The sequence below is a fragment of the Mustelus asterias genome, chromosome 15, assembly GCF_964213995.1.
Source record: "Mustelus asterias chromosome 15, sMusAst1.hap1.1, whole genome shotgun sequence".
NCBI lineage: Eukaryota > Metazoa > Chordata > Chondrichthyes > Carcharhiniformes > Triakidae > Mustelus > Mustelus asterias.
Window position 1 is genome coordinate 74,533,524 of NC_135815.1, and position 24,825 is coordinate 74,558,348.

The 24,825-nt window shown below is 44.0% G+C and overlaps 1 protein-coding gene across 3 annotated transcripts in view; it reads right to left on the minus strand.

Annotated features, from left to right (window-relative positions):
• prkn (parkin RBR E3 ubiquitin protein ligase) overlaps nt 1-24,825 on the minus strand; it is a 1,119,547-nt gene that overhangs the window by 426,176 nt on the left and 668,546 nt on the right. For all 3 annotated transcript variants that reach the window (XM_078230130.1, XM_078230129.1, XM_078230132.1), the window contains exon 7: nt 15,044-15,180. In XM_078230130.1, coding sequence (XP_078086256.1) covers nt 15,044-15,180 — 137 coding nt within the window. The remainder of the gene's footprint in view (nt 1-15,043; nt 15,181-24,825) is intronic.

The following is a 24,825-nucleotide window of genomic DNA, read 5'->3' on the forward strand; positions in this document are numbered from 1 at the left end:
ATAGCCAAGTTCCGCACACATGAGTATGGCCTCAACCGGGATCTTGGGTTCATGTCACACTATCTGTAACCCCCATGATTTGCCTGGGCTTGCAAAATCTCACTAACTGTCCTGTCTGGAGACAATACACATCTCTTTAACCTGTGCTTAACGCTCTCTCCATTCACATTATCTGTACCTTTGAGACTTGATTACCTGTAAAGACTCGCATTCCAACCATTATTTTGTAAATTGAGTTTGTGTCTTTATATGCCTTGTTTGTGAACAGAACTCCCACTCACCTGATGAAGGAGCAGCGCTCCGAAAGCTCGTGGATTTTGCTACCAAATAAACCTGTTGGACTTTAACCTGGTGTTGTGAGACTTCTTACTGTGTTTACTAATACTATCCATGAAATCAAAGCAGCATTGACTAAATATGACATCAGGAATGTTGATCATGTTTTGTTTAATGTTATCCATCCTTGCTTTGTTTTTCACCAATATAAACCTGCACCTTTAATTCCACTTCTAATGCTTTAATTTAAAGTAATGTTTTAGATTACCTTATGCCATTCCCTATCTGAAATGCCTCTAGATTCCATCCCACTCGCCCTCTTTCAATCACATTTCTCCTTTGTTTTTTCATATCTTAGTTGTCTGATGCTAGGGATCAGTATTGTGGCTGTTTGCAAAATCTCCAGCATTTGAATGTCTTCTTTATGTCTTCACGATTCGAATCAGATAGGAATAGACCAATTTGTCCTTATTGTGCCACAACTCCATTTACCTGTCTTTGGTCCATATTCCTGATCCCTTAACTGACACACATCTATTGAACTCTGTCTTGGAAATTTTGCTTGAATTGGTGCATTTGATTGAATCAGTGCCAACAATCATATGGAGGACAGGGTTCCATATTTACATTACACTTTAAGAAGAAAATACGTTTTCTGATTTTATCCTGAAAGGCCAAGCTATAAATTTGCCACCTTGTTGGATTCCTCCATCCGAGGAAATAGTTTCTCTGCCTCAGGTCTTTTGTCGATGATGTCCAGCCAGAACACAGCAGTAATTGGCAAGGCAAATAAAATGCAAGTTGGAGGAGGCCATGCTTAAAACCTATCCGAGGCTAGGTTGCTTAAAAATGTCTTTATAATCCCTTGAGCTTCGGGGCTGAACTGGCCATCTAACTGAGGGGTTTAAAATGATAGCAAATGAGTCCATGACACTGAGAAGCCAAACAGGGCCAAGAGACAGCACTTCCAAAATGCAGCATTCCCTCAGTACTGCACTGATGTGAGATAGGACTTGAATCTACAACTTTCTGAATTAGAAGTAATTGAGGTTGATTGGACTCCAACAACCATCTTCCTTTGTGCTCGGTATGACTACAACCAGTGGAGAGTTTTCCACCTGATTCCCATTGACTTTAATTTTCCGACAGCTCCTTCATGTCATATTTAGTCAATGCTGCTTTGATTTCATGCATAGTAGCAGCTGAGGAAGGTCTGTAACCAGCAGGAGGTTTTGTCGCCCATGTTTTACCTGATGTCATGAGATTTGATGGAGTCAATGTTGAAGTCTAGGTCTATTTTGTTTATTATTTGACAGTGGATATTATGTTAGTTTGGTCCAAGACTAACAAGACATGTTAGCATTCATTGACATAATACCATCACTTCACAGATTTCATTCCTTATCTCTTCTAGTATCATAAGAGAAATATATTTTTGATATTTGACAGTTTCAAGCTCTTTTAGCCTTTCTAGAATATATGCAGTATCTATGAATACTCGGTTTCTTACCAATTATGGAATGAACATTGTGTTCTCAAGAATAACAAGATGAAGCAATCATTTAGAATATTAACCATTTATCACAAATGCAAAACACTAGAAATAATGGAAATATGAAATATAAACAGAAAATATAAGAGATACTCAGCAATTCAGGCAACATCTATGAAGAGAAACAGATTAACAGGTCAATGACCTTCCATCAGAACTATTTTATGTTCTATCTTGGTTTTGGGTCATTATCATCTTTTCGGGTTATCATCTATTCTTTTACCTTTATATAATCAAAGCATTTTAAATGCTTTGTAATACCTCCAGAATGCTAATTTGTGGGTTCCTCTCTGACTCTCTAATTTTCCTTTTAACCCATCTCTGAATTACCTTAGTCCCCAACATCCTAATTCTCTTCACCCTGATGTTCACTGAATTTTTAAAGATTCCCTCTGCCTTATTTCACTTCTAATTGTCTTTAGATACAATTAGAGGCATGTCTCTCTGAAAAATGTCATGCTTCATCTTGCAGATTGATCTATAATACCTTTGAAAATTCTGAATCATCTTCCATTACAACATTGTTAAACAATTTCTCTTCCCCCAGTCTACTTGCTTAAACTCTTCCCTCATTAACCATGAAGCCATAGGATCCATACAGCTCAAAAGGAGACCATTCAACCCATCAAGTCTGCATTGATTCTTAAAGAGCATCTTGCCCACCCATCATTACCATTCCTTCCCACCCTATCCCTGCAATCCCACATATTTACCATGGCTAATCCACCTAATTAACTTTAAGTTTCCATTCTTAAAATTATAGGCCCGATTCTCCCATTGCGACCAGCAACTTTTCTGGCGGGTCGGGTCAGGAGATGCTCATGTTGGCCATTTTGCGGGTTCCCCGCAGAGTATTTATGATCCGCGCATATCTCCCAACCGGAAGAAAATGGCGCTGCCAGCAACGCGCAGAGGTCCGGCGTGAGGTAAGTAATTTGAATATGTTTTAAATGTAATTTCAATGTGATTATCCGTTCCATGCCTGTCCCGATAGCATCTCCCACCCTGCCAGGAGTTCTTCATTCCAGCGGGGTTTAGAGTAGCTCCCCACGCTCGGGGAACTAGCAGGAGACCCCCCCCCCGCCCAAGTGAAGGGGGGGGGCAATCAGGGCCCCCCAGGGGGTCGGGCAGCAGGGGGGTGATGCCTCCTGGGCATGGGCACCCTGACAGTGCCAACCTGTGCCCCCTGGCACTGCCCAAGGGGCAAAGTGCTCATGCCCAGGGGGCACCATGGCACTGCCCACCGGGCATCGGGCATTGCCAAGGGGCAGGGCCTATTGTGTTCGGGGCCGAGGGACAATTGGTGGGGGTGGGGGGATCCCACTGCCACTCTGCATGGGGATAGGTCTGGGTTAGAGGGAGGCCAGCGATTGGGGTGGGCTGTGGGGGGACGGGGGGGTGGTCTGCCAGGGGGGGGGCCTGCCTCCCGGGGGAGGGGGCCTGCCTCCTGGGGGAGGGGGGTCTGACCTTGGGGGAGGGGGATGGGCAGATCGCCACTGCTGGGGGAGGGGTTGGGCTGGATATTGGAGCACTCTGGGGCAGGGGGGGTCAGGGCTGGCCCAGGAATTGTTGTGGGGGCCGTGATTGGGCCATTGGGGGGGGGGCTGGAGGGGCAATGATTGAGCTGGCCAGCAAACGGGGAGACTGACAAATCGGGACCTCTGCGCATGCGCAGAGTTCCGGCGCCAGTAGGCCCCATCCCCCTGGGTTTTTAATGATATTCCTAATTGTGACCTCTGCAATGCACAGAGTGGGGAGATTCAAGTGAGAAGCTGCACTGAAAAAAGTCATGATCTAGAACAGTTTTTCCACCAATTCAGCACTGTAGGGAGAATCGCCCCCTATATATCTGATTCAGTAAGGATGAATCCAAGACCATGTCAAACATCATCATTTTCCCTGCTTTCCTCCACCTAACCCCACCCAGTATTCTACTGTAACCATTCGCACGTCGTTTGGACCAGTCTTTTGTTTCTTTACTTGATCCATTATCAATCCTTTCTTGCACCATCATTCATTCTGTCATTTAATCACTACCATCCACCCTATCACAGACCTAACCCCGAGTACATTTCCCATCCCTACCCAGGTTTCCTTGTACAGCAAGTACTTGCTAAGAGCCTTTTCTAACATCTCTCAGTTCCGAAATGCTAACTCTGTTTCTTTCTCCACAAATGTTGCCTGACCTGCTGAGTATTTCCAGCAATTTTCACTTTTATGTCATAATTTTGTGGCCACTATCACTCAAAGGTACCACAGCTTATATTCTTTGGATGATAGCTAGTCAATGGTCATTACTGAGTCAGGCTGTGCACTACATTTCATGGGTTACTTTTGGTTATAAAAGTTATAGAACATAGAACAGTACAGCACAGAACAGGCCCTTCGGCCCACGATGTTGTGCCGAGCTTTATCTGAAACCAAGATCAAGCTATCCCACTCCCTATCATCCTGGTGTGCTCCATGTGCCTATCCAATAACTGCTTAAGTGTTCCTAAAGTGTCTGACTCCACTATCACTGCAGGCAGTCCATTCCACACCCCAACCACTCTCTGCGTAAAGAAGCTACCTCTGATATCCTTCCTATATCTCCCAGCATAAACCCTATAGTTATGCCCCCTTGTAATAGCTCCATCCACCCGAGGAAATAGTCTTTGAACGTTCACTCTATCTATCCCCTTCATCATTTTATAAACCTCTATTAAGTCTCCCCTCAGCCTCCTCCACTCCAGAGAGAACAGCCCTAGCTCCCTCAACCTTTCCTCATAAGACCTACCCTCCAAACCAGGCAGCATCCTGGTAAATTTCCTCTGCACTCTTGCCAGCGCTTCCACATCCTTCTTATAGTGAGGTGACCAGAACTGCACACAATATTCCAAATGTGGTCTCACCAAGGTCCTGTACAGTTGCAGCATAACCCCACGGCTCTTAAACTCCAACCCGCTGTTAATAAAAGCTGACACACTATAGGCCTTCTTCACAGCTCTATCCACTTGAGTGGCAACCTTTAGAGATCTGTGGATATGGACCCCAAGATCTCTCTGTTCCTCCACAGTCTTCAGAACCCTACCTTTGACCCTGTAATCCACATTTAAATTAGTCCTTCCAAAATGAATCACCTCACATTTATCAGGGTTAAACTCCATTTGCCATTTTTCAGCCCAGCTTTGCATCCTATCTATGTCTCTTTGCAGCCTACAACAGCCCTCCACCTCATCCATTACTCCACCAATCTTGGTGTCATCAGCAAATTTACTGATCCACCCTTCAGCCCCCTCCTCTAAGTCATTAATAAAAATCACAAAGAGCAGAGGACCAAGCACTGATCCCTGTGGCACTCCACTCGCAACCTGCCTCCAGTCTGAAAATTTTCCATCCACCACCACCCTCTGTCTTCGATCAGATATGATGTGGATCAGATAGCCAGTTACCTATCCAATCGGCCAACTTTCCCTCTATCCCACACCTCCTTACTTTCATCATAAGCCGACCATGGGGGTCCTTATCAAACGCCTTACTAAAATCCATGTATATGACATCAACTGCCCTACCTTCATCAACACACTTAGTTACCTCCTCAAAAAATTCAATCAAATTTGTGAGGCACGACTTCCCCTTCACGAATCCGTGCTGACTATCCCGGATTAATCCGCATCTTTCTAAATGGTCGTAAATCCCATCCCTAAGGACCTTTTCCATCAATTTACCAACCACCGAAGTAAGACTAACCGGTCTATAATTACCAGGGTCATTTCTATTCCCTTTCTTAAACAGAGGAACAACATTCGCCACTCTCCAGTCCTCTGGCACCATCCCTGTGGACAATGAGGACCCAAAGATCAAAGCCAAAGGCTCTGCAATCTCATCCCTTGCCTCCCAAAGAATCCTAGGATATATTCCATCAGGCCCAGGGGACTTATCGACCTTCAGTTTATTCAAAACTGCCAGGACATCCTCCCTCCGAACATCTATTTCCTCCAGCCTATTAGCCTGTAACACCTTCTCTTCCTCAAAAACATGGCCCCTCTCCTTGGTGAACACTGAAAAAAAGTATTCATTTATCACCTCGCCTATCTCTACTGACTCCATACACAGGTTCCCACTATTGTCCTTGACCGGCCCTAACCTCACCCTGGTCATTCTTTTATTCCTCACATAAAAGAGTAAAAAGCCTTGGGGTTTTCCTAGATCTGACCCGCCAAGGACTTCTCATGTCCCCTCCTAGCTCTCCTAAGCCCCTTTTTCAGCTCATTCCTTGCTAACTTGTAACCCTCAATTGAGCCATCTGAACCTTGTTTCCTCATCCCTACATAAACTTCCCTCTTCCTTTTCACAAGACATTCCACCTCTTTCGTGAACCATGGTTCCCTCACTCGGCCATTTCCTCCCTGCCTGACAGGGACATACCCATCAAGGACACCCAGTATTTGTTCCTTGAAAACGTTCCACTTTTCATTAGTGCCTTTCCCTGACAGTTTCTGTTCCCATCTTATGCCCCCTAATTCTTGCCTAATCGCATCATAATTACCTCTCCCCCAATTGTAAACCTTGCCCTGCCGTATGGCCCTATCCCTCTCCATTGCAATAACAAAAGACAGCGAATTGTGGTCACGATCTCCAAAGTGCTCTCCCACAACCAAATCTAACACTTGGCCCGGTTCATTTCCCAGTACCAAATCCAATGTGGCCTCACCTCTTGTCGGCCTATCCACATATTGTGTCAGGAAACCCTCCTGCACACACTGCACAAAAACTGCCCCATCCGAACTATTTGACCTACAAAGGTTCCAGTCAATATTTGGAAAGTTAAAGTCCCCCATGACAACTACCCTGTGACCCCCACACCTATCCATAACCTGCTTAGCAATTTCTTCCTCCACATCTCTATTACTATTTGGGGGCCTATAGTAAACTCCTAACAACGTGACCGCTCCTTTCCTATTTCTAACTTCAGCCCATATTACCTCAGTGTGCAGATCCCCCTCGAAGTGCCTTTCCGCAGCCGTTAAACTATCCTTGATTAACAATGCTACTCCTCCACCTCTTTTACCAGCTTCCCTACGCTTACTGAAACATCTATACCCCGGAACGTCCAACAACCATTCCTGTCCTTGTTCTACCCACGTCTCCGTAATGGCCACAACATCGTAGTCCCAAGTACCAATCCACGCCCCAAGTTCATCTACCTTGTTCCGGATGCTCCTTGCCTTGAAGTAGATACACTTCAACCCACCTTCCTGTCTACCGGTACCCACCCTTGACCTTGATACCTTCCCCAATACCTCACCACCCTCAACACTGACTTCTGGACTACAACTCCTTTTCCCACTCCCCTGACAAATTAGTTTAAACCCCCCTGAAGAGCTACATCAAATTTCCCTCCCAGGATATTGGTGCCCCTCTGGTTCAGGTGCACCCCGTCCTGTTTGTACTGGTCCCACCTTCCCCAAAATGTGTTCCAATTATCCACGTATCTGAAACCCTCCCTCCTACACCATCCCTGCAACCACATGTTTAACTGCACTCTCTCCCTGTTCCTCAACTCGCTATCACGTGGCACCGGTAACGTACCAGAGATGACCACATGTTTTGTCTTGGCTCTCAGCTTCCAGCCCAGCTCCCGAAATTCCTGTTTTAAATCCCCGGGTAAATTCCTGTTTTAAATCCCCGGGTAAATTCCTGTTTTAAATCCCTGGGTAATTTTCCCAAGTCATCCGAATCTCTCATCAGTCATTTCATCAGAGACCCTGAACAAAATGGATTGGTTTTGGCCATTTATGCTGCTTCTCCAGGGGTTCCACTGATCTCCCCTGGGAAAGTCTCTTCACAATTTCAGATGTCTATCAAGTTGGACTCAAAGCCACACGGTGATTCCTGTTCAGTTTATCAAAGATCCCCATCAAAATAACCTTGTTGTTTTCACATAGGTGCTGTGCGCTAAATATTAGCTTGGAAGGAAAGAGAAAGTGGCACAAGTGTTGAGAGCAGAAGATAAGCCACATTCTGAAGTGAAAAAGATCTAGAGGAGTGTTGCTAAGTAAATAGAGGGTGAGGTGTCTGGGTGAAACTGCAGTGGCCCTTGAGGTGAGACCCCCTGTGAGTTTATGCCATTGTTGAAAAAAAATCCTCCCCTGTGTGTGGCACACCATGTCCTTTACTTATTTAAATATTTATGTTCTCAAACCTCCATATATTTCCTTTTTGCACAAATTTCAGAAAATGCCTGAGGCAAATGACAACTATCAAAATCAATTCATCATCCTTAACTGAAGCATTGGTGAAGGAAAATACAATTAATTTTTAAAAATATGTTGCATATATATCACACAATTGCTCAGTAATTAATTTTAGATACCGCACCCACCCAATAATTCTAGATTACTGATTTCACAAGCCCTTCATAGCCGATGTATCAATGCATCACGGGCACATTATCAGGTTGCAATTGTTGCAGCAAAAAAGTAACCCCAGTGTAACACTCCCATATATAACTGGAATAAAAAGCAATTAAAAACATTCAGGAATGACTTCAACACAATCGTCTTGAAGTTCAGATGATTAAAGATCACCCAATATTTGGTGTCACATTCTTTGAACACCCTGATTAAACTGTAGCTATTTTCAGTTATTCATGATTTTCTATATAACAGAACACAGTGACAAATAAACAAGAATATACACTGTCCTCATTATAACAGCGACCTTGGGAGTCAAGCACCTTATAATAATATGAATGTTCCATTGCAAGGCGCAGATGCATCCAAAGACAAGGGATAGCAGTTTTTAACAGAACTCTTGTGTAAGTGTAAACCTTGTAATGAATGATTCAGGGGAGAAGAATCCTATAATTGCTATGGTACATGATGGACCTATAATACGAGTCAAGCAGCAACAGTCATACTCTCGCAAGAATCAAGACAGACCCAAGGAAAAATTATGATAGGAAACTATTAAACGAATGTTGAAACTCTTCAAGGAAGAGAGAGCATCTTGCAATCTGTACCAAAAAGACCCATGGGACATAATTTATATTCCACTAATCAGCGAACAAGATGACCCATAAGTAACAATGTTGCCATAAGTTATGATCGGCAGCACAAGTTGAATACAAATTGTGGGTTTTTGTGACATACTTTGTTTCTATTGCACATTGACAAATAACTAACAAGTGGAACTGAAAAAATGGTGAAAAGAGTGCTCAATAGAGGTGAGTTAACCAATGACCCCATTTCCAGAAAGGAAGCATGTTCAAAGTAATTGCAGATTAGAGAATCAGCATTGCAGCGCTATAATACTATCTCCAAAACACATTCCCTATGGCTCCTTATCAGGAGTACAGGATTAGTGATTTTATACTACTTTATTTTTTGGTTCTAGTTAGAACTGGGTGAGTGACAATGAATCACTTGTTGTGAAGTGTGGGTTTAGATTTACAGCGGATAATATTATGTAACATTTACAACATGGAACAAGGCTATTCAACCCAACAAGTTGATGCAAGTGTTTTTATGCTCCATGTGAGTCTACTCCCAGCCTAATTCATCTCACCCTATCAACATCCATATATATCTTTCTTGCTGCCTTGCGTTCTTATGTAGCTTCAATTTGTTTACTTCAATGACTCCATGTGGTAGTACATTTCACATTCTAATTGCTCTCTAAGTGCATATATTTCTTCTGAATCTCTTTTTTGGATTTATTCGTGACTATCATATTTATAGCCCTTAGTTTTAGACTCATTCATGAGTGGAAAAAACAGGAGGGATTCTCCTGGCACACTAGCTCCCATTACGAATCGTGATGGCCCAGAGAATTGTGAGTCACCGGAAAAGCTGGCTTTGCATTGAGTGCCAAACCCATTGCGACAGGCTGCGGGGCCAGCCCTGATCAGGTTCCTGCCTAATGCATATTCCAGACCACAGATTTGAATATGATTAATTAGTATGCTTTCTGAGTCAAATGGCCCTCGCTATTCACTTGCCTCCCCTGCGAGATCTGCACTGGGCAGGCTTTCATACAGGTCCTCACAAGTGAGCATCTGGTGTATTGGACCCCGAGGGTCGAAGAAGCACAAAAGACCCCTCAGCAATGTGAGGCATCCTCACCCCCCACCTCTCCACCGCACTTCCCCCCCCACCCCCCCAAACCCCAACACCACACAGGCATGATTTAAAATCATTGCAGCACTCCGTTCTGCAGCAGAGATTTTCCTTTCTCATTGTCAGAAGCTTCAGGAGAGAGCAGACCCCTTTGAAGTCCTCTGACAGAGAGGAGATGTCAATTTCACCTGGGAGGTGGGTTCCAGTCAGCTGCACACTCAGCCCCAACTTATGCACACAGCTTTGATTTGAAGTTGCTGAGACCCCCCAGCAAGCACCCCTCTCCATTGCTCTTGAATTCTTTTGTCAGCATCAAGTTCAATGTGCAGTGCCTCCTAAAGGATTCCGCTGTCAAATCAATGGATGTCTATCATCCTCTAGCCACCTATATTTATTTTTATTTTCCTGCTTGTTACTGTTAGTGAGGTCAGGGATGGAATGCCTATGATAAACCACAGAGCCTGTCCAGCAGACAGATTTTTGATTTTGATTTGATTTGATTTATTATTGTCACATGTATTAACATACAGTGAAAAGTATTGTTTCTTGCGCAGTGTCCAGGCAAAACATACCGTTCATAGAGAAGGAAACGAGAGAGTGCAGAATGTAGTGTTACAGTCATCGCTAGGGTATAGAGAAAGATCAACTTAGTGCAAGGTAAGTCCATTCAAAAGTCTGACAGCAGCAGGGAAGAAGCTGTTCTTGAGTCGGTTGGTACGTGACCTCAGACTTTTGTATCTTTTTCCCAAAGGAAGAAGGTGGAAGAGAGAATATCCAGGGTGCGTGGGATCTTTAATTATGCTGGCTGCTTTGCCGAGGCAGCAGGAAGTGTAGACAGAGTCAATGGATGGGAGGCTGGTTTGCGTGATGGATTGGGCTACATTCACGACCTTTTGTAGTTTCTTGCGGTCTTGGGCAGAGCAGGAGCCATACCAAGCTGTGATACAACCATAAAGAATGCTTTCTATGGTGCATCTGTAAAAGTTGGTGAGAGTCGTAGCTGACATGTTAAATTTCCTTAATCTTCTGAGAAAGTAGAGGCTTTGGTGGGCTTTCTTAACTATAGTGTCGGCATGGGGGGACCAGGACAGGTTGTTGGTGATCTGAACACCTAAAAGCTTGATGGCAGGGTAACCAGTGCAACATTAGTAGGGTTGGGACTCAACCCCATTTACAACCTCTTGGAGGTTAGTCAGTGACCAGTACCCATAACATGAGTCACAAGCCAGTGGTGACCCCTGATCTGTGGACACAAGGACACAGTCCCCAATCTTCCACATCCATGCAAGCCCCCACCCTATCCCACAACATAGCAGCAGATGAATACACCGTGTCTTCCCGTGCTGAGCAGTATTCACCTCCTAGCTCTCCTTTGCTACAACTGCGCCTGAGCCACACTTTTAAAGACCTGCACTAATTGACGCCTGTTTGACGTCAAGCCAGAGAGATGGGAAGCAGCTGGGATAGTGGACAATTGCGTGCCGAGCTCAGTAATGATATTGAAATCCAGTCACTCTCATGCTAATAAGCTTCGTGGATGCTTTGGGCGTGATGGAGTTTGCACCACTCAAAACAGGCTGGGAAGATCGCAAACCGTTTGGCACGAATCATAGAATCATAGAAACCCTACACTGCAGAAGGAGGCCATTCGGCCCATCGAGTCTGCACCAACCACAATCCCACCCAGGCCCTACCCCCACATATTTACCGCTAATCCCTCTAACCAACACATCTCAGGACTCTAAGGGACAATTTTTAACCTGGCCAATCAACCTAACCCGCACATCTTTGGACTGTGGGAGGAAACCGGAGCACCCGGAGGAAACCCACGCAGACACGAGGAGAATGTGCAAACTCCACACAGACAGTGACCCGAGCCGGGAATCGAACCCGGGACCCTGGAGCTGTGAAGCAGCAGTGCTAACCACTATGCTACCGTGCCGCCCAAATCGGATATTTTCCCAGCTCGCTGCCATTTGCGTTAGGTAGGCTGAGGTGGTAAAATTCCGCCCAGAATCTAATTCTGATTGACAGCCTCTGGTTTCACTTCCTCTTTTGCAAACCACTTCAAAGAGGGAAAAAAACAGATTTCCTCCCACATGCCATGTTCATCTGGTAAAACCGGATTTTGTCAGGTTTGAAAATTTATGAGGAAAATGGAAAGCCTGCCAAGGACTCCGGAACATTCGAAAAAGCAAGTGTAAAATGTTTATGCACCCTCAAATGTCACCATTAGGTGCTGTATTGTGATGTAGATATGTTTTTAATTCAATAATTCATTGTAGGGATCTGTCTGTTAAAGATAGGTTAACCCTTACATTGACCAGCTTTGTATATTGTTCAGGCATATTGCATTGCTTTTCCAATGGAGAAAGCACCATAATGCAGTGAAAAATGTTACAAAATGTCCTGTCGGTCTGTGCTGTCATCAAATTTACTGTGATTTAAATGGGTCTATGTGATAAACTGGTTTTAACACTTGGAAAAATGTATACACTTGAAAAAATCTAACCACCTGCCTCCTTACATTGATTGACAGGTCTCTCCGCTTTGAAACTGAAATAAAATAAAATTCTAAAATCCTGTGCTACCAGATGAACATGGTGTATGGGAGGAAATCTGACTCTGGTCCCACATTTGAAATGGGGAACCTAACCTCAGTGGGTTCTGAGCATTCCAACCTTCAAAAACACCAGAGGAAAATGGTGCAGGGTCAGGAGTACAGAGGAAAAAAATAGAAGCATGGCCATTTGTGAAACGCTACCACACCCAGATGTAAATATCACAGTTTACTTACTAGAACTAAATTACCTTTCAAGTCCAGTGAAGAAAGCATTCAAAGTACAAATATTCCTAGAATAGCAGATTGTCCCTATGAGGTGGATTCTGGTTTATCGCAACAAGCAAATAGGATTGAAAGTATTACAAGGTTTTTTCAAATGGCAGAATGCGCGATTATATTTTTTCTCAGGTTCTCGGGGCTTTTATTATATGGTGAGCGTTTTTTTTATTCCCCAAAGTATATTCCATTGATATTGCATGGAATCTGAGGAATGTACATTATGGATACTGCTTGAGTGGCTATGGAAGATGCATGGGATGTAGAGGTGACATGGGGTGGTATGGGTGATCTGAGGCACATGGAGGTTACATGGGGGCAAAAAGGTGGCATGGGAAATCAGAGGGTGCATGGTTTGGCATGGGGTGGAAGGCAGGGTGAGGAATAAGGTTTGGGGGGCATTTAAATACTGTTGGAAGCTGGGATAGTGTACTGGAGAACTGCAGAAGGCCTTTTAACCAGTCTGCCTCCAAACTGATATTCCTCAAGCATTCCAGCATGGTTTGCAAACTGCACTGTGAGCCCAACCCCAGTGTGAAAGGAAATAAATGGCATGTGCAGTCACATGTGGGTTGGGTGTGCAGTTTGTTAGCATCAAAAATGTACACGACAGTTTTCCAAGCCAGAGGAAGGTTCCATGATCTCTATTCAACATGAAATGAAAGAGCAGCATCTCTGGAATTAATGAACATATCTATTGATGTTAATACTAACCTCCAAAGCCATTTGACTCAGTAACTTCTCTGGTACATTTTTTTCAGGATATAATAAGCATTTAATAATGAAACAACAAATTAGAAATTAACCCAAACCAAGCTGTGATGATTAACTGTCCTAATTAACCATATTCTCACCCCTTATAACAGGTAAGTAGAATAAGATAAAAAGTTAAAACTTAACACTTACCCCCGACCCCACTGGAGTGAAGGGAGGCCATGGAGGCCCCCCAGGAGGTGGAGGATAAGCTAGGCCCCCCACACGGCCCAAGGGGCAAAGTGGCAATGCCCAGGGGACACCTTGGCACTGGGGGGTGGGGCCTCTGTGGGACAGATTGGTGGGGATGGGAGGGGGTCCCGCTGCCTCTCTGCACTCGGCGGTGACAGAGGGAGGAGGGCCAGCGATTGGGGCTGGTCATCGGAGGGGGGTCAGAACTGGAGGGAGGGGGATCGAGGCGGCCTTGGGAGTGGGGAGAGGGGTGGTTGGGAGTCCAGCGATCAGTGGTTGGGAGGATCGCAGGGACAGTGTTGCGGGGTCACAGGGCTGGTCAGCGATTACGCTGGCCAGTGATCAGGAGGCTGGCAGTGTGGGGCGACTGCACATGTGCCGATCTCCATCCTGGCAGATTGGCGCATGCGCAATGGCCTACTCAGCACTATGCTGCCGGCCTCTCCACCAGTAATAGGCCCAACCCCTGATTTCTATCGTGATTCAAGCTAGGTCTCTCTGTGATCCACAGAGTATGGAAGATTCTTTTGAAATTCCCGCTGGAAAAAAAGTTTTTATGCAAATTTGACTTAGAATTCTTTTGGGAGAATCCCACCCAAAGCATCCAAATGTGGCTAGCATGCAAATAATATATGTCATTTTGTCCCACCAATCAATGCCCATCATTATATTTCACACAAGCCTCCTCCAACTCTTCTCACTTCATTTCACTCGATCAACATAACCTCTTTTCCTTTCTCCCTCATGTGTTTGTCCAGTTTCCCATCAAATGGGTCTGTGTTATTTGCCTCAATCACTCTACGTGGAAATGAGTTCCGCACTCTTCCCACTCCTCAGAGCAGGGAATTCATGGCCATTAGAATTGTATGATTTCATGTGTGAGCAGTTTTAGACTCTGTAGTTTGGAATTATCTGAAATTTATGTAAGTCTGGAAACTGGCAACAGCACTATTCAAGAAATGAATTCTGCAGGCAAGGAAGGTGTGGGTCAGGGTTTTGGCAGCCATAGGGAGAGAAAGGCAAAAACATGTCAACATTTCCCGAGCTGTAATGATTTAAATCCTGCCCGACAGATTGCCTCCATCATATTGTAATTATAATATAATTTCCCATCAATACCCAATTCCCACCTTCTCTCTCATGGTGATGTTGATGCTGGCAGTCAAACTATTAAACTGTACCATTAAACTTAAACTTCAAGTGTAGAGTATACAAGGTTTTAAAATTCAGAGTTGATGTTAAAACTACATTCATTTTTTCAATTTTAGTGAAAGCAATGCTATTTGACAAAAGATAAAACAGTAATATCCCACATTTCAATATAACACTCACCTACACAGGGGAGGGAATATCCAAGTTCCGGGTCATGGATAAATTGTCTGTCATTCAGGCGTGTCACACAGTATAAATGGAAGCAATCCAAGCATATGACATGTTGATCCACACAAGGAAATACCAATACTGGATCACTAAAAGAGCAGGAGAAGAAATGAAACAAAATCATATGATGTTCTTCTGTTTAAAATGTCCAATGTCACGGGAGAGCTGAGTGAGTTGAGGAGAATCTCTCAACCACCACTAAATTTAAATGGTTCATTAATGAGCCTAATTACCTTCCTGCCACCAGTGAATGGAATGCCCACATTGGGCCCTTCTCAGGAATACGTTTCCAGATGTTGGAAAATTTGACTCAGGGACTCCTGTTTGATTCACCTAGCCCCGCCCCTACTATTCCCATTCTGGCAAGCTCCACCAGATCTGCTAGTGACACAACAGGGAGAATTTTCCTGTCCTACCTGCCATGGGAATCGTAGCGGGCGGGGGAGAGCGGACCATGCAAAGGTCCATTGAACTCAGGCAGAATTTTCCGGTTTTGGAGCGAGTGCGGGCGGAAAATCCTGCTCAATGAGTGGTAACGGTGGCCCAGGAGATGAGCATCAGGAGTGCAGTGCCATAATCCTGGATTCAGGGCAGGTAGTGTTTTAATAACCCAGCCAGATCAGAAAAGGTGAACACAGTTGCACATTCACCTATATTCTAATTTGCACATCAACCCAATCCTGCCACTCTATCTTGTCAAGCCTAGTCCATCACACTATTCATTACACCCACTTACCTTACATGCCCACCCATCCTTCTCCTTCTATGAACTTTTTCTCATCCCCATCTATCGATCCACCACTATCATTCAACCTCAGTATCATACAATTTACCTCTCCCTCATGGTCATCCTGACCAAATGCTCACCATTCACTTGTGGAATGCTATTATAGTCATTTATGGGCTGTTCTTTCCCTGGATGCAGGTGAAATGTGCACAAACACGAATGAGAGGGAGAGAAATGGAGGTGGCTTGCCACACATTTGCCAACTCACAATTGCAGAGGATGAGAAACTAGAGATAGGTGGAGTTTCGGCTTCTCTGGGCATCAGGAATGAAGAGAAGGAAACCCCCCAGCTATCTAGTGACACAATTAAATAATAGGATGCTAGATTATGTGACTTGATTTCAAAAGTTAATTCAATATGATCATTTTCATTACAATAAATTACAACATTATTACTTTATCCCCAGTACTAATTTGTCTTTTGTCTCTGATAGAACCTTCATTCATGCAATAGAAGTAGGTGTATGTTGCAATAGCAGAAAATACTAGAAAAACATAGCAGGTCTGACAGCATCTGTGGAGAGAGAATAGAGCCAACGATTCGGGTCAGGGTGTCCTCATTTGAATCATTGGCTCTACTCTCTTTCTACAGATGCTGTCAGACCTGCTGGGTTTTTCCAGTATTTTCTGTTTTTCTTTCAGATTCCAACATCTGCAGGGTTTTGCCTTTATCAAGGTGTATGTTGTGCCAACAATTGCTCAGAAGAGCTGAGTTCTTGTGAAGATGCGCTATCACATGACTCATGCACATTGTGCACCAGCTCAGATACGTGCACTTCACTGGAGCCACGTAAACAGATAAAGGGGCTTTCGTCCTGTGATTCACACTTCACAAGTGAGCAAGAGTAGTTGGTCAATAGTCCACATTTCCAATCTCTGCTCAGCTGGATAGAGGTGCAGTACCCAAGAGGCTGCCTTTGAAAAGGAAAATCATTGAACTGCAGTAGACAATGTGCGACACACTGACTGGCTTTCCAAGCACACTGACCACAATTGCCGACAAAACGAAAGGGTCCATCGCAAGCATGCGTTTTTGCTGGTTTTAAAACCCCTTCATCCCTCACTGCCCAAACACAAATTCACACAAAATCTTACACACAAACCTGCAAGCTCCTCCAGGTTATAATTCAGATCAATGTTTAGAACTGCAATGCAAGGATGGAGTTGACTGAAGGTTTGAACAGTATGATAGCTGATTTTGTTTACTTAACGGACCCACTTGGGAGTGAAATGCTTTGGCCAATCTAAAAAGTGGCGATTGTGGCTGACAAGCATTATTAATGTGGAGAAATGTGGCCCAAGGCTGATCATGGTGCATAGCAGATGTTTAGCATAAGCATGAACAGAACTGCAAATTAAACGTACATTAAGAGAAAAGCCTCTAAATGTGGGCGGAAACCCATGAAGTGCTTGATTTCCTTTTCTGCTTGCAGCATATGAATGTTTTCCTTTATCTGCAATGACAATGTTCTGCAAGATTAAACAGAGGAATTCCAGGATTTCTCCAACCTTGTATTTTTATCCATTAACTGTGATGGTGCATGACAAAAGATACTAAAATTTTCACATTAGAATTTTTACCTCCATGAATCACTTAGAAAAAGCTTGACTGAAAGGTCTGCCTAAAAACAGCCTCTAATTGGCCTGAGAATTTCACAGCAGTTACACTTTGGAGCTCCAAAGGGTTACTGAACTTTGGTAGCCAATAATATATAAGTTATAGAATGTCAAAATGTATTTGTCCTTATTAAAACAGCACAAAAACCAACTCACTGTGAACAATGCCATAGCTGAATTTCAATTGGTATGGATCAAGTAGATCTTAGACAAAGGTGACATTTGTTAAGTAAAGAAGCAAAATTAACTGGGCTGTGAAGATACAAGAAAACCATTAAGCACAAAATTCATGTGGGGCTCTTTCACCAGTGGAAGACCCAAGTGAACAAGGCATCTCAAATTACAGAGATAGGGTCTTAGCATAAGTAGCCTTTGCATCACTCTAGTAAGAGCTTGCCACGGTGGCACAGTGGTTAGCACTGCTGCCTCACAGCTCCCGGGACCCAGATTCAATTCCTGGCTTGGGTCACTGTCTGTGTGGAGTCTGCACGTTCTCCCAGTGTCTGCATGGGTTTCCTCCAGGCGCTCCGGTTTCCTCCCACAATCCGAAAGACCTGCTGTTTAGGTGCATTGGCCATGCTAAATTCTCCCTCAGTGTACCTGAGCAGGCGCCGGAGTGTCGCAACTAAAGGATTTTCACATTAACTTAATTGCAGTGTTAATGTAAGCCTACTTATGACACTAATAAATAAACTATCAAACTTTAAACATCCTAATAGACTGTCCAGAGCATTAGAGCAGTGTGGTACTGCTCTGAAGATAGTGGAGAGGCCCAGGAAATGTTCGATGGTAATAAAGTTAAAGATTCCTCAGCTCCAGTTGGAGCCAGAGAGGGCCAGTGCTGAGGTTAATTGACTTTTCACTATTTTCCTATTAATTGACTATGCTAAATTGTCCCTTAGTGTACCAAGATGTGTAGGGGGATTAGCTATGGTAAATATGTGGGGTTACGGGGACAGAGCTTGGGTAAGATGCTCTGTCGGAGAGTCGAGGCAGACCCGATGGGTCAAAAGGCCTCCTTTTGCACTGTAGGATTCTATGAATGAGCTGAAGAAATTTGTTGTATGCATGTACCAAGTTCCCAGCAAGCATCTTGTATTTGTGTTACCTGTTTAACAGTGCACCGCAACACTTCTTCCTCATGTTCACATTGCTCAATGATCTCAACCTATCTCTGTAATTTCAGCTAGCCCTACAACACTGCAGGGACTCTGCATTCCTCTAATTCTGGCTGAGCCTCCAGGAACTGAGACCCAAAACGCTTGAATTCCTTCCCTAAACCTCTGTACCTCTCTAATTCTCTCTCCTCCAGTAACAACAGGCCAGTTATTCTAACTTCGATGAACAAGAACAAAGAACAATACAGCACAGGAACAGGCCCTTCGGCCCTCCAAGCCCGCGCCGCTCCCTGGTCGAAACTAGACCATTCTTTTGTATCCCTCCATTCCCACTCCGTTCATATGGCTGTCTAGATAAGTCTTAAACGTTCCCAGTGTGTCCGCCTCCACCACCTTGCCTGGCAGCGCATTCCAGGCCCCCACCACCCTCTGTGTAAAATATGTCCGTCTGATATCTGTGTTAAACCTCCCCCCCTTCACCTTGAACCTATGACCCCTCGTGAATGTCACCACCGACCTGGGGAAAAGTTTCCCACCGTTCACCCTATCTATGCCTTTCATAATTTTATACACCTCTATTAAGTCTCCCCTCATCCTCCGTCTTTCCAGGGAGAACAACCCCAGTTTACACAATCTCTCCTCATAACTAAGCCCCTCCATACCAGGTAACATCCTGGTAAACCTCCTCTGTGCTCTCTCCAAAGCCTCCACGTCCTTCTGGTAGTGTGGCGACCAGAACTGGACGCAGTATTCCAGATGCGGCCGAACCAACGTTCTATACATCTGCAACATCAGACCCCAACTTTTATACTCTATGCCCCGTCCTATAAAGGCAAGCATGCCATATGCCTTCTTCACCACCTTCTCCACCTGTGACGTCACTTTCAAGGATCTGTGGACTTGCACACCCAGGTCCCTCTGCGTATCTACACCCTTTAGGTTCTGCCATTTATCATATAGCTCCTCCCTACATTATTTCTACCAAAATGCATCACTTCGCATTTATCAGGATTGAACTCCATCTGCCATTTCTTTGCCCAAATTTCCAGCCTATCTATATCCTTCTGTAGCTTCTGACAATGCTCCTCACTATCTGCAAGTCCTGCCAATTTTGTGTCGTCCGCAAACTTACTGATCACCCCAGTTACACCTTCTTCCAGATCATTTATATAAATCACAAACAGCAGAGGTCCCAATACAGAGCCCTGCGGAACACCACTAGTCACAGGCCTCCAGCCGGAAAAAGACCCTTCCACTACCACCCTCTGTCTTCTGTGACCAAGCCAGTTCTCCACCCATTTAGTCACCTCCCCCTTTATCCCATGAGATCCAACCTTTTTCACCAGCCTACCATGAGGGACTTTGTCAAACGCTTTACTAAAGTCCATATAGACGACATCCACGGCCCTTCCCTCGTCAACCATTTTGATCACTTCTTCAAAAAACTCCACCAGGTTAGTGAGGCATGACCTCCCTCTCACAAAACCATGCTGACTATCGTTAATGAGTTTATTCCTTTCTAAATGCGCATACATCCTATCTCTAAGAATCTTCTCCAACAACTTCCCCACCACGGACGTCAAGCTCACCGGCCTATAATTACCCAGGTTATCCTTCCTACCCTTCTTAAATAACGGGACCACATTAGCTATCCTCCAATCCTCTGGGACCTCACCTGCGTCCAGTGACGAGACAAAGATTTGCGTCAGAGGCCCAGCGATTTCATCTCTCGTCTCCCTGAGCAGCCTTGGATAGATTCCATCAGGCCCTGGGGATTTGTCAGTCTTTAAATTCTCTAACAAACCTAACACTTCCTCCTTTGTAATGGAGATTTTCTCCAACGGTTCAACACTCCCCTCCGAGACACTCCCAGTCAACACATCCCTCTCCTTTGTGAATACCGACGCAAAGTATTCATTTAGGATCTCCCCTACTTCTTTGGGCTCCAAGCATAATTCCCCACTTTTGTCCCTGATAGGTCCGACTTTTTCCCTGACAACCCTTTTGTTCCTAACATATGAATAAAATGCCTTGGAATTCTCCTTAATCCTGTCTGCCAAGAACATTTCGTGACCCCTTTTTGCTCTTCTAATTCCCCGTTTGAGTTCTTTCCTACTTTCCTTCTTTCTTTGGTGGGGAAATTTCTAGAAACAATAATTTGGGACAAAATTAATAGTCACATGGACAAATGTGGGTTAATTAAAGAAAGCCAGCAGGAATCTCTTAAGAGCAAATTGTGTTGAGCAAACTTGCTGGAGTTTTTTGAAGAGGCAACAGAGAGAATTGATTAGTGCAATGCCACTAATGAGGTCTACATGGACTTCCAAAAGACATTTGATTGAGTGCTAGTAGAGGCTGTGCCATTATTGGAAACCAGGACATCCAGTATCCTGTGTCTTTCAGCAAATCACCAAGCTTTCCTTGACAGCACTTTCCAAATGCATGACTTCTACTATCTATAAGACCAAGGGCAGCAGAACCCCCAAGTTGCCCTTCACACTGCACACTTGGAATTATAATTCAAGCCTGACTTGGAATTATGTCGCAGTTCTTTCACTGCCAATAGGTTAAAATCTTGGAATAGCTTCTGAATAGCACAATGAGTGTAGCTATGCCATTGTAGGAATTTTCCCATCCTGTCCGCCATGGAAATCGTAGTGGGTGGGCCACGGACCATGCAAAGGCCCATTGACCTTGGGCGGGGTTTTCTAGTCTTGGGACAAGCACGGCCGGAAAATCCCACCCCGCAGTTCAAGAAGGCAGCTTGACTCCATCTTCTCAAGATTAATTAGAGATGGGCAACAAACGCTGGCCTTGCTGCCATTAACTCACACTGTGAATTAATAAAACAAATTGTTCACTTTGCTCACAGGCTGAAACAGATATGGGAAGAGTAGGAAGAAAATGTGCTGAAGGATTATTAAATAATTATAAGTCTTTCACTATTAGTGGTGACCTACACTAAGAAATGTGCAATGTTCCACCAATTAAAGTCAATGAAAATTGAGTCCTGAATTCCCATTCAGAATAAGCATTCGTGAAACAAAGGAAGCAGAGAACTATCGGTCAATTCAGTTGGCATTTGTATTCTTAGAGTACTTCACGAGGAACCAAAAAGGAATTTGATGGAATTGGATATAGGAAGTAACCTTTACACAACAGGTAACAACATGATCTGGCAAATGGTGGATGGAAATTAGCTGATATGATTCGAAAGTCCAGGTGCATTCAGGCTGTTCGACTAGACAGCTTATTTAGAAAAGACAGACTAAGACTAAATATAAATAAAGTCAAGAATATAAAATCTAGTTGTCTTCAATTGAGAAATATTTGAAAACAGGAAATCTAAAGATGAAATTAAGATGGTATATAAGAAACAGAACTAAATCAAAGGGTTTGTGGTTAAAATTCAGAAGAAATGCATAAACAAAATGCCTAAATGCTGATATTTCAAAATCCTACAAGCTGTTTGAATAAAATATTTTAAACTACTTGTGAAAGCAAACTTATGATTTTTAAGAGGGGAGGAATTAAGGAATTTAAGAGGGGAGGAATTAAGGAATTTAAGAGGGGAGGGGAAGAATAAAAGATTGTTTATAACCTGGCAGATTGCAGGGTATGGGGGTGGGGAGTGGGGTTGAGGGGGGGGGGGGGGTGACTCAAAATCGGGGCAGTAGCTTATCCTCTTCAATCTCTCTGCTTTCCTGTGAGATATAATTTTAATTTGCTGTATTTAATACATGCATTGGAAACCTGCCAGAAGATAGCGGAATCCTGCTTTGGATATGCAGGTCAGGCTCAAACTATTTCATCCGAGTGAACTGCAATTTGAATCCAAGACCTGTATGCGGTTGCTATTCTGGCTTTCCCACTGGGCCAATTGTACAGCAGGTTGATTCAGCACCATACGAGGCCCAAAGATGTAAATAATTTGAATTGGTTTTTTGTTTCCTTATGGATCAGGAGGAGATTATGAGATCTGGACCATTGTCCTGAAATCTGATGCATGGTGCCGGTTATTAATTAATTTAATCTTGACAAGGAAATGATGAAATACTGCTGCCAAATGAATGCTAACAATTACTGAATCATATTATTAGTTGCATTGAATTAAGGAAATCCCATGTGCGAGGTGACAGTTCTTAAGAAATTGATGTCTTGCACCTGGGGGAATCCACTGATGGCAGTGAAACCCAATGCTTTCTGTTCCTGAAGGCATCAGTGACCTGCAAGACCCAGGGGTGTCACAAACAAGATGCCACAAACGTTTGCAGCTGATCCTTCAAAGAAGCGAGAGGTGAAGAAGTTCAAGGTTACAGTAACTTTGATGACCGCTGGCAGAGCATGGTGACCAGGGCTGTGAAGTGCAGTATCTTCAGTGACAAGAACACATATCTGTGACCATCTGCCTGGAGAGTTGCCATCTCCTGTGGCACTGAGTTCTTGGGCATCTCCTAGTAGAATCATTTTTGATGATAGATGTTGTGTTAAAGATGTTACCTCAATTGCCTTTCTGCCTCTTTCGTCTGCCCCGTGCATTACTTTTTAAGTTCCTTCATGGGAGGGTGAGCATCACTGGCAAGAACAAATTTTGTTTGGGTAAGAGAAGGGTAAGCCGCTTCTTGAACTATCACAGTCCATGTGGCATAATTACACACACAGTGCTGTTAGGAAGGTTTTAGACCTGGCGAATAGTACACTGGTGATGAAGGGTCAATTGAGGTCCTTAATTAGTCAATTAATGGATATTCAAGGCCTTCCTGCTGCTGGTGCTGGGGTCCAATCCCCAGCAGGGTGAGGCCAGCACTTAGTCACCAGCCCACTCAGTGAAACGTGGCAGGCTAGTGACTGGGTAAGGGAGCAGAGTCTCCTTTTCAGGCTCCCTGTGCCAATCAGAAGCCTCCCCATGCCAAGAGATATGGTGAATACAATGGGTATAGGTCCAACGTGATGTTATTGTGCTATTGATATATTTTATGTTTGAAGGGCACTGCTTTAAGATTGAGTGTTTTTCTACAATCAGTCAGTTTGTCTGGTAGGAATACAGCAGATGCTGGAAAGCAGGATACTGACTTAGCAGAATGCTTAATGCGCTTTTGTTTACCAAAGAAAAGGACTCAGTGGTGGTGGGTGGGGGGGTGGGTTCTTGGTTAAAGTAGTGGAAGGTGAGTTGGGTATACAGGGTCAGATAGTCATGTGATATTAGAGATGGGAGGAGCTAGTTTTGTAGCAGAGGAAAAGCAGTTTGCTGTTCAGTTGCTGACTACAGCTGGTTAAAGACAGAAGTCTGGAGTCTCTCTCTGTGCAGAAGCTCTCTGAAAGCCCCAGGGCTGTTACCCAGATTAGAGCAAGTATATCTGGGTTTGCTAACTATTTTGAAAGTGGGGTTTAAGTCTATAAAAGAAATATTGCTTAATTGGAACTGAACTAGTAATAAGTTAGAAGTTAAGAGTTGTTAATTTTCATGTTTAAAATTGTTCAAGCTACTCCTGAGACGATGCATCCTTTCCTCACATTTATGCCCAAAATGAAAGCAATTGTTGGTGTCTAATCTGACGTCATAATATACCTTGGGGTTCAGGTCCAGCACTCTTAACACCAACATATGCAATCTTTCCTTATAAGACAACCCTTCCATCCTAGAAATAAGCCGAACCTTCTCTGAACTGCTTTCAATACATCTTTATCCCTTTATACGCAAGGAGACAAAAACTGTAGACATTAATCTAGGTCCGATCTCATCAATGTCCAGTACAGTTTTATACACTGTCCTACTTTTATACATCATCTCCTTTGCTATAATGGCCAACGTTAATTTATCCTTTCTAATGACTTTCTGTTCCTGCATGCTAACTTTTTGTGATTCATGGATAGGAGCATCCAGATCTCTCTGTACCATAGCATTCTGCAGTCTCTCCCCACTTAAGTAATATTCTGCTTTTCCATTCTTCAGTCCAAATGGACAACCTCACTGTGACAGTGTGGTCCCCTTTAATCGGTGAGCCTTTGCAGGTCACGTGACTGGGCCAGAACCAATGGAGCACGAGCGTGCAAATCTGGGCCAATCGGCAGCGAGGGCATCCATTCCTGGAGCTGAAAGGCTTCAGTTGGAGTCAGGGCATTGTTAGGTGTAGACCTGTACAGTTGTGCTATTAAACCCTTACTTGTACATAGTACTTCTCAGTCAATAAATCTTTTAGTTTGTTATTTGC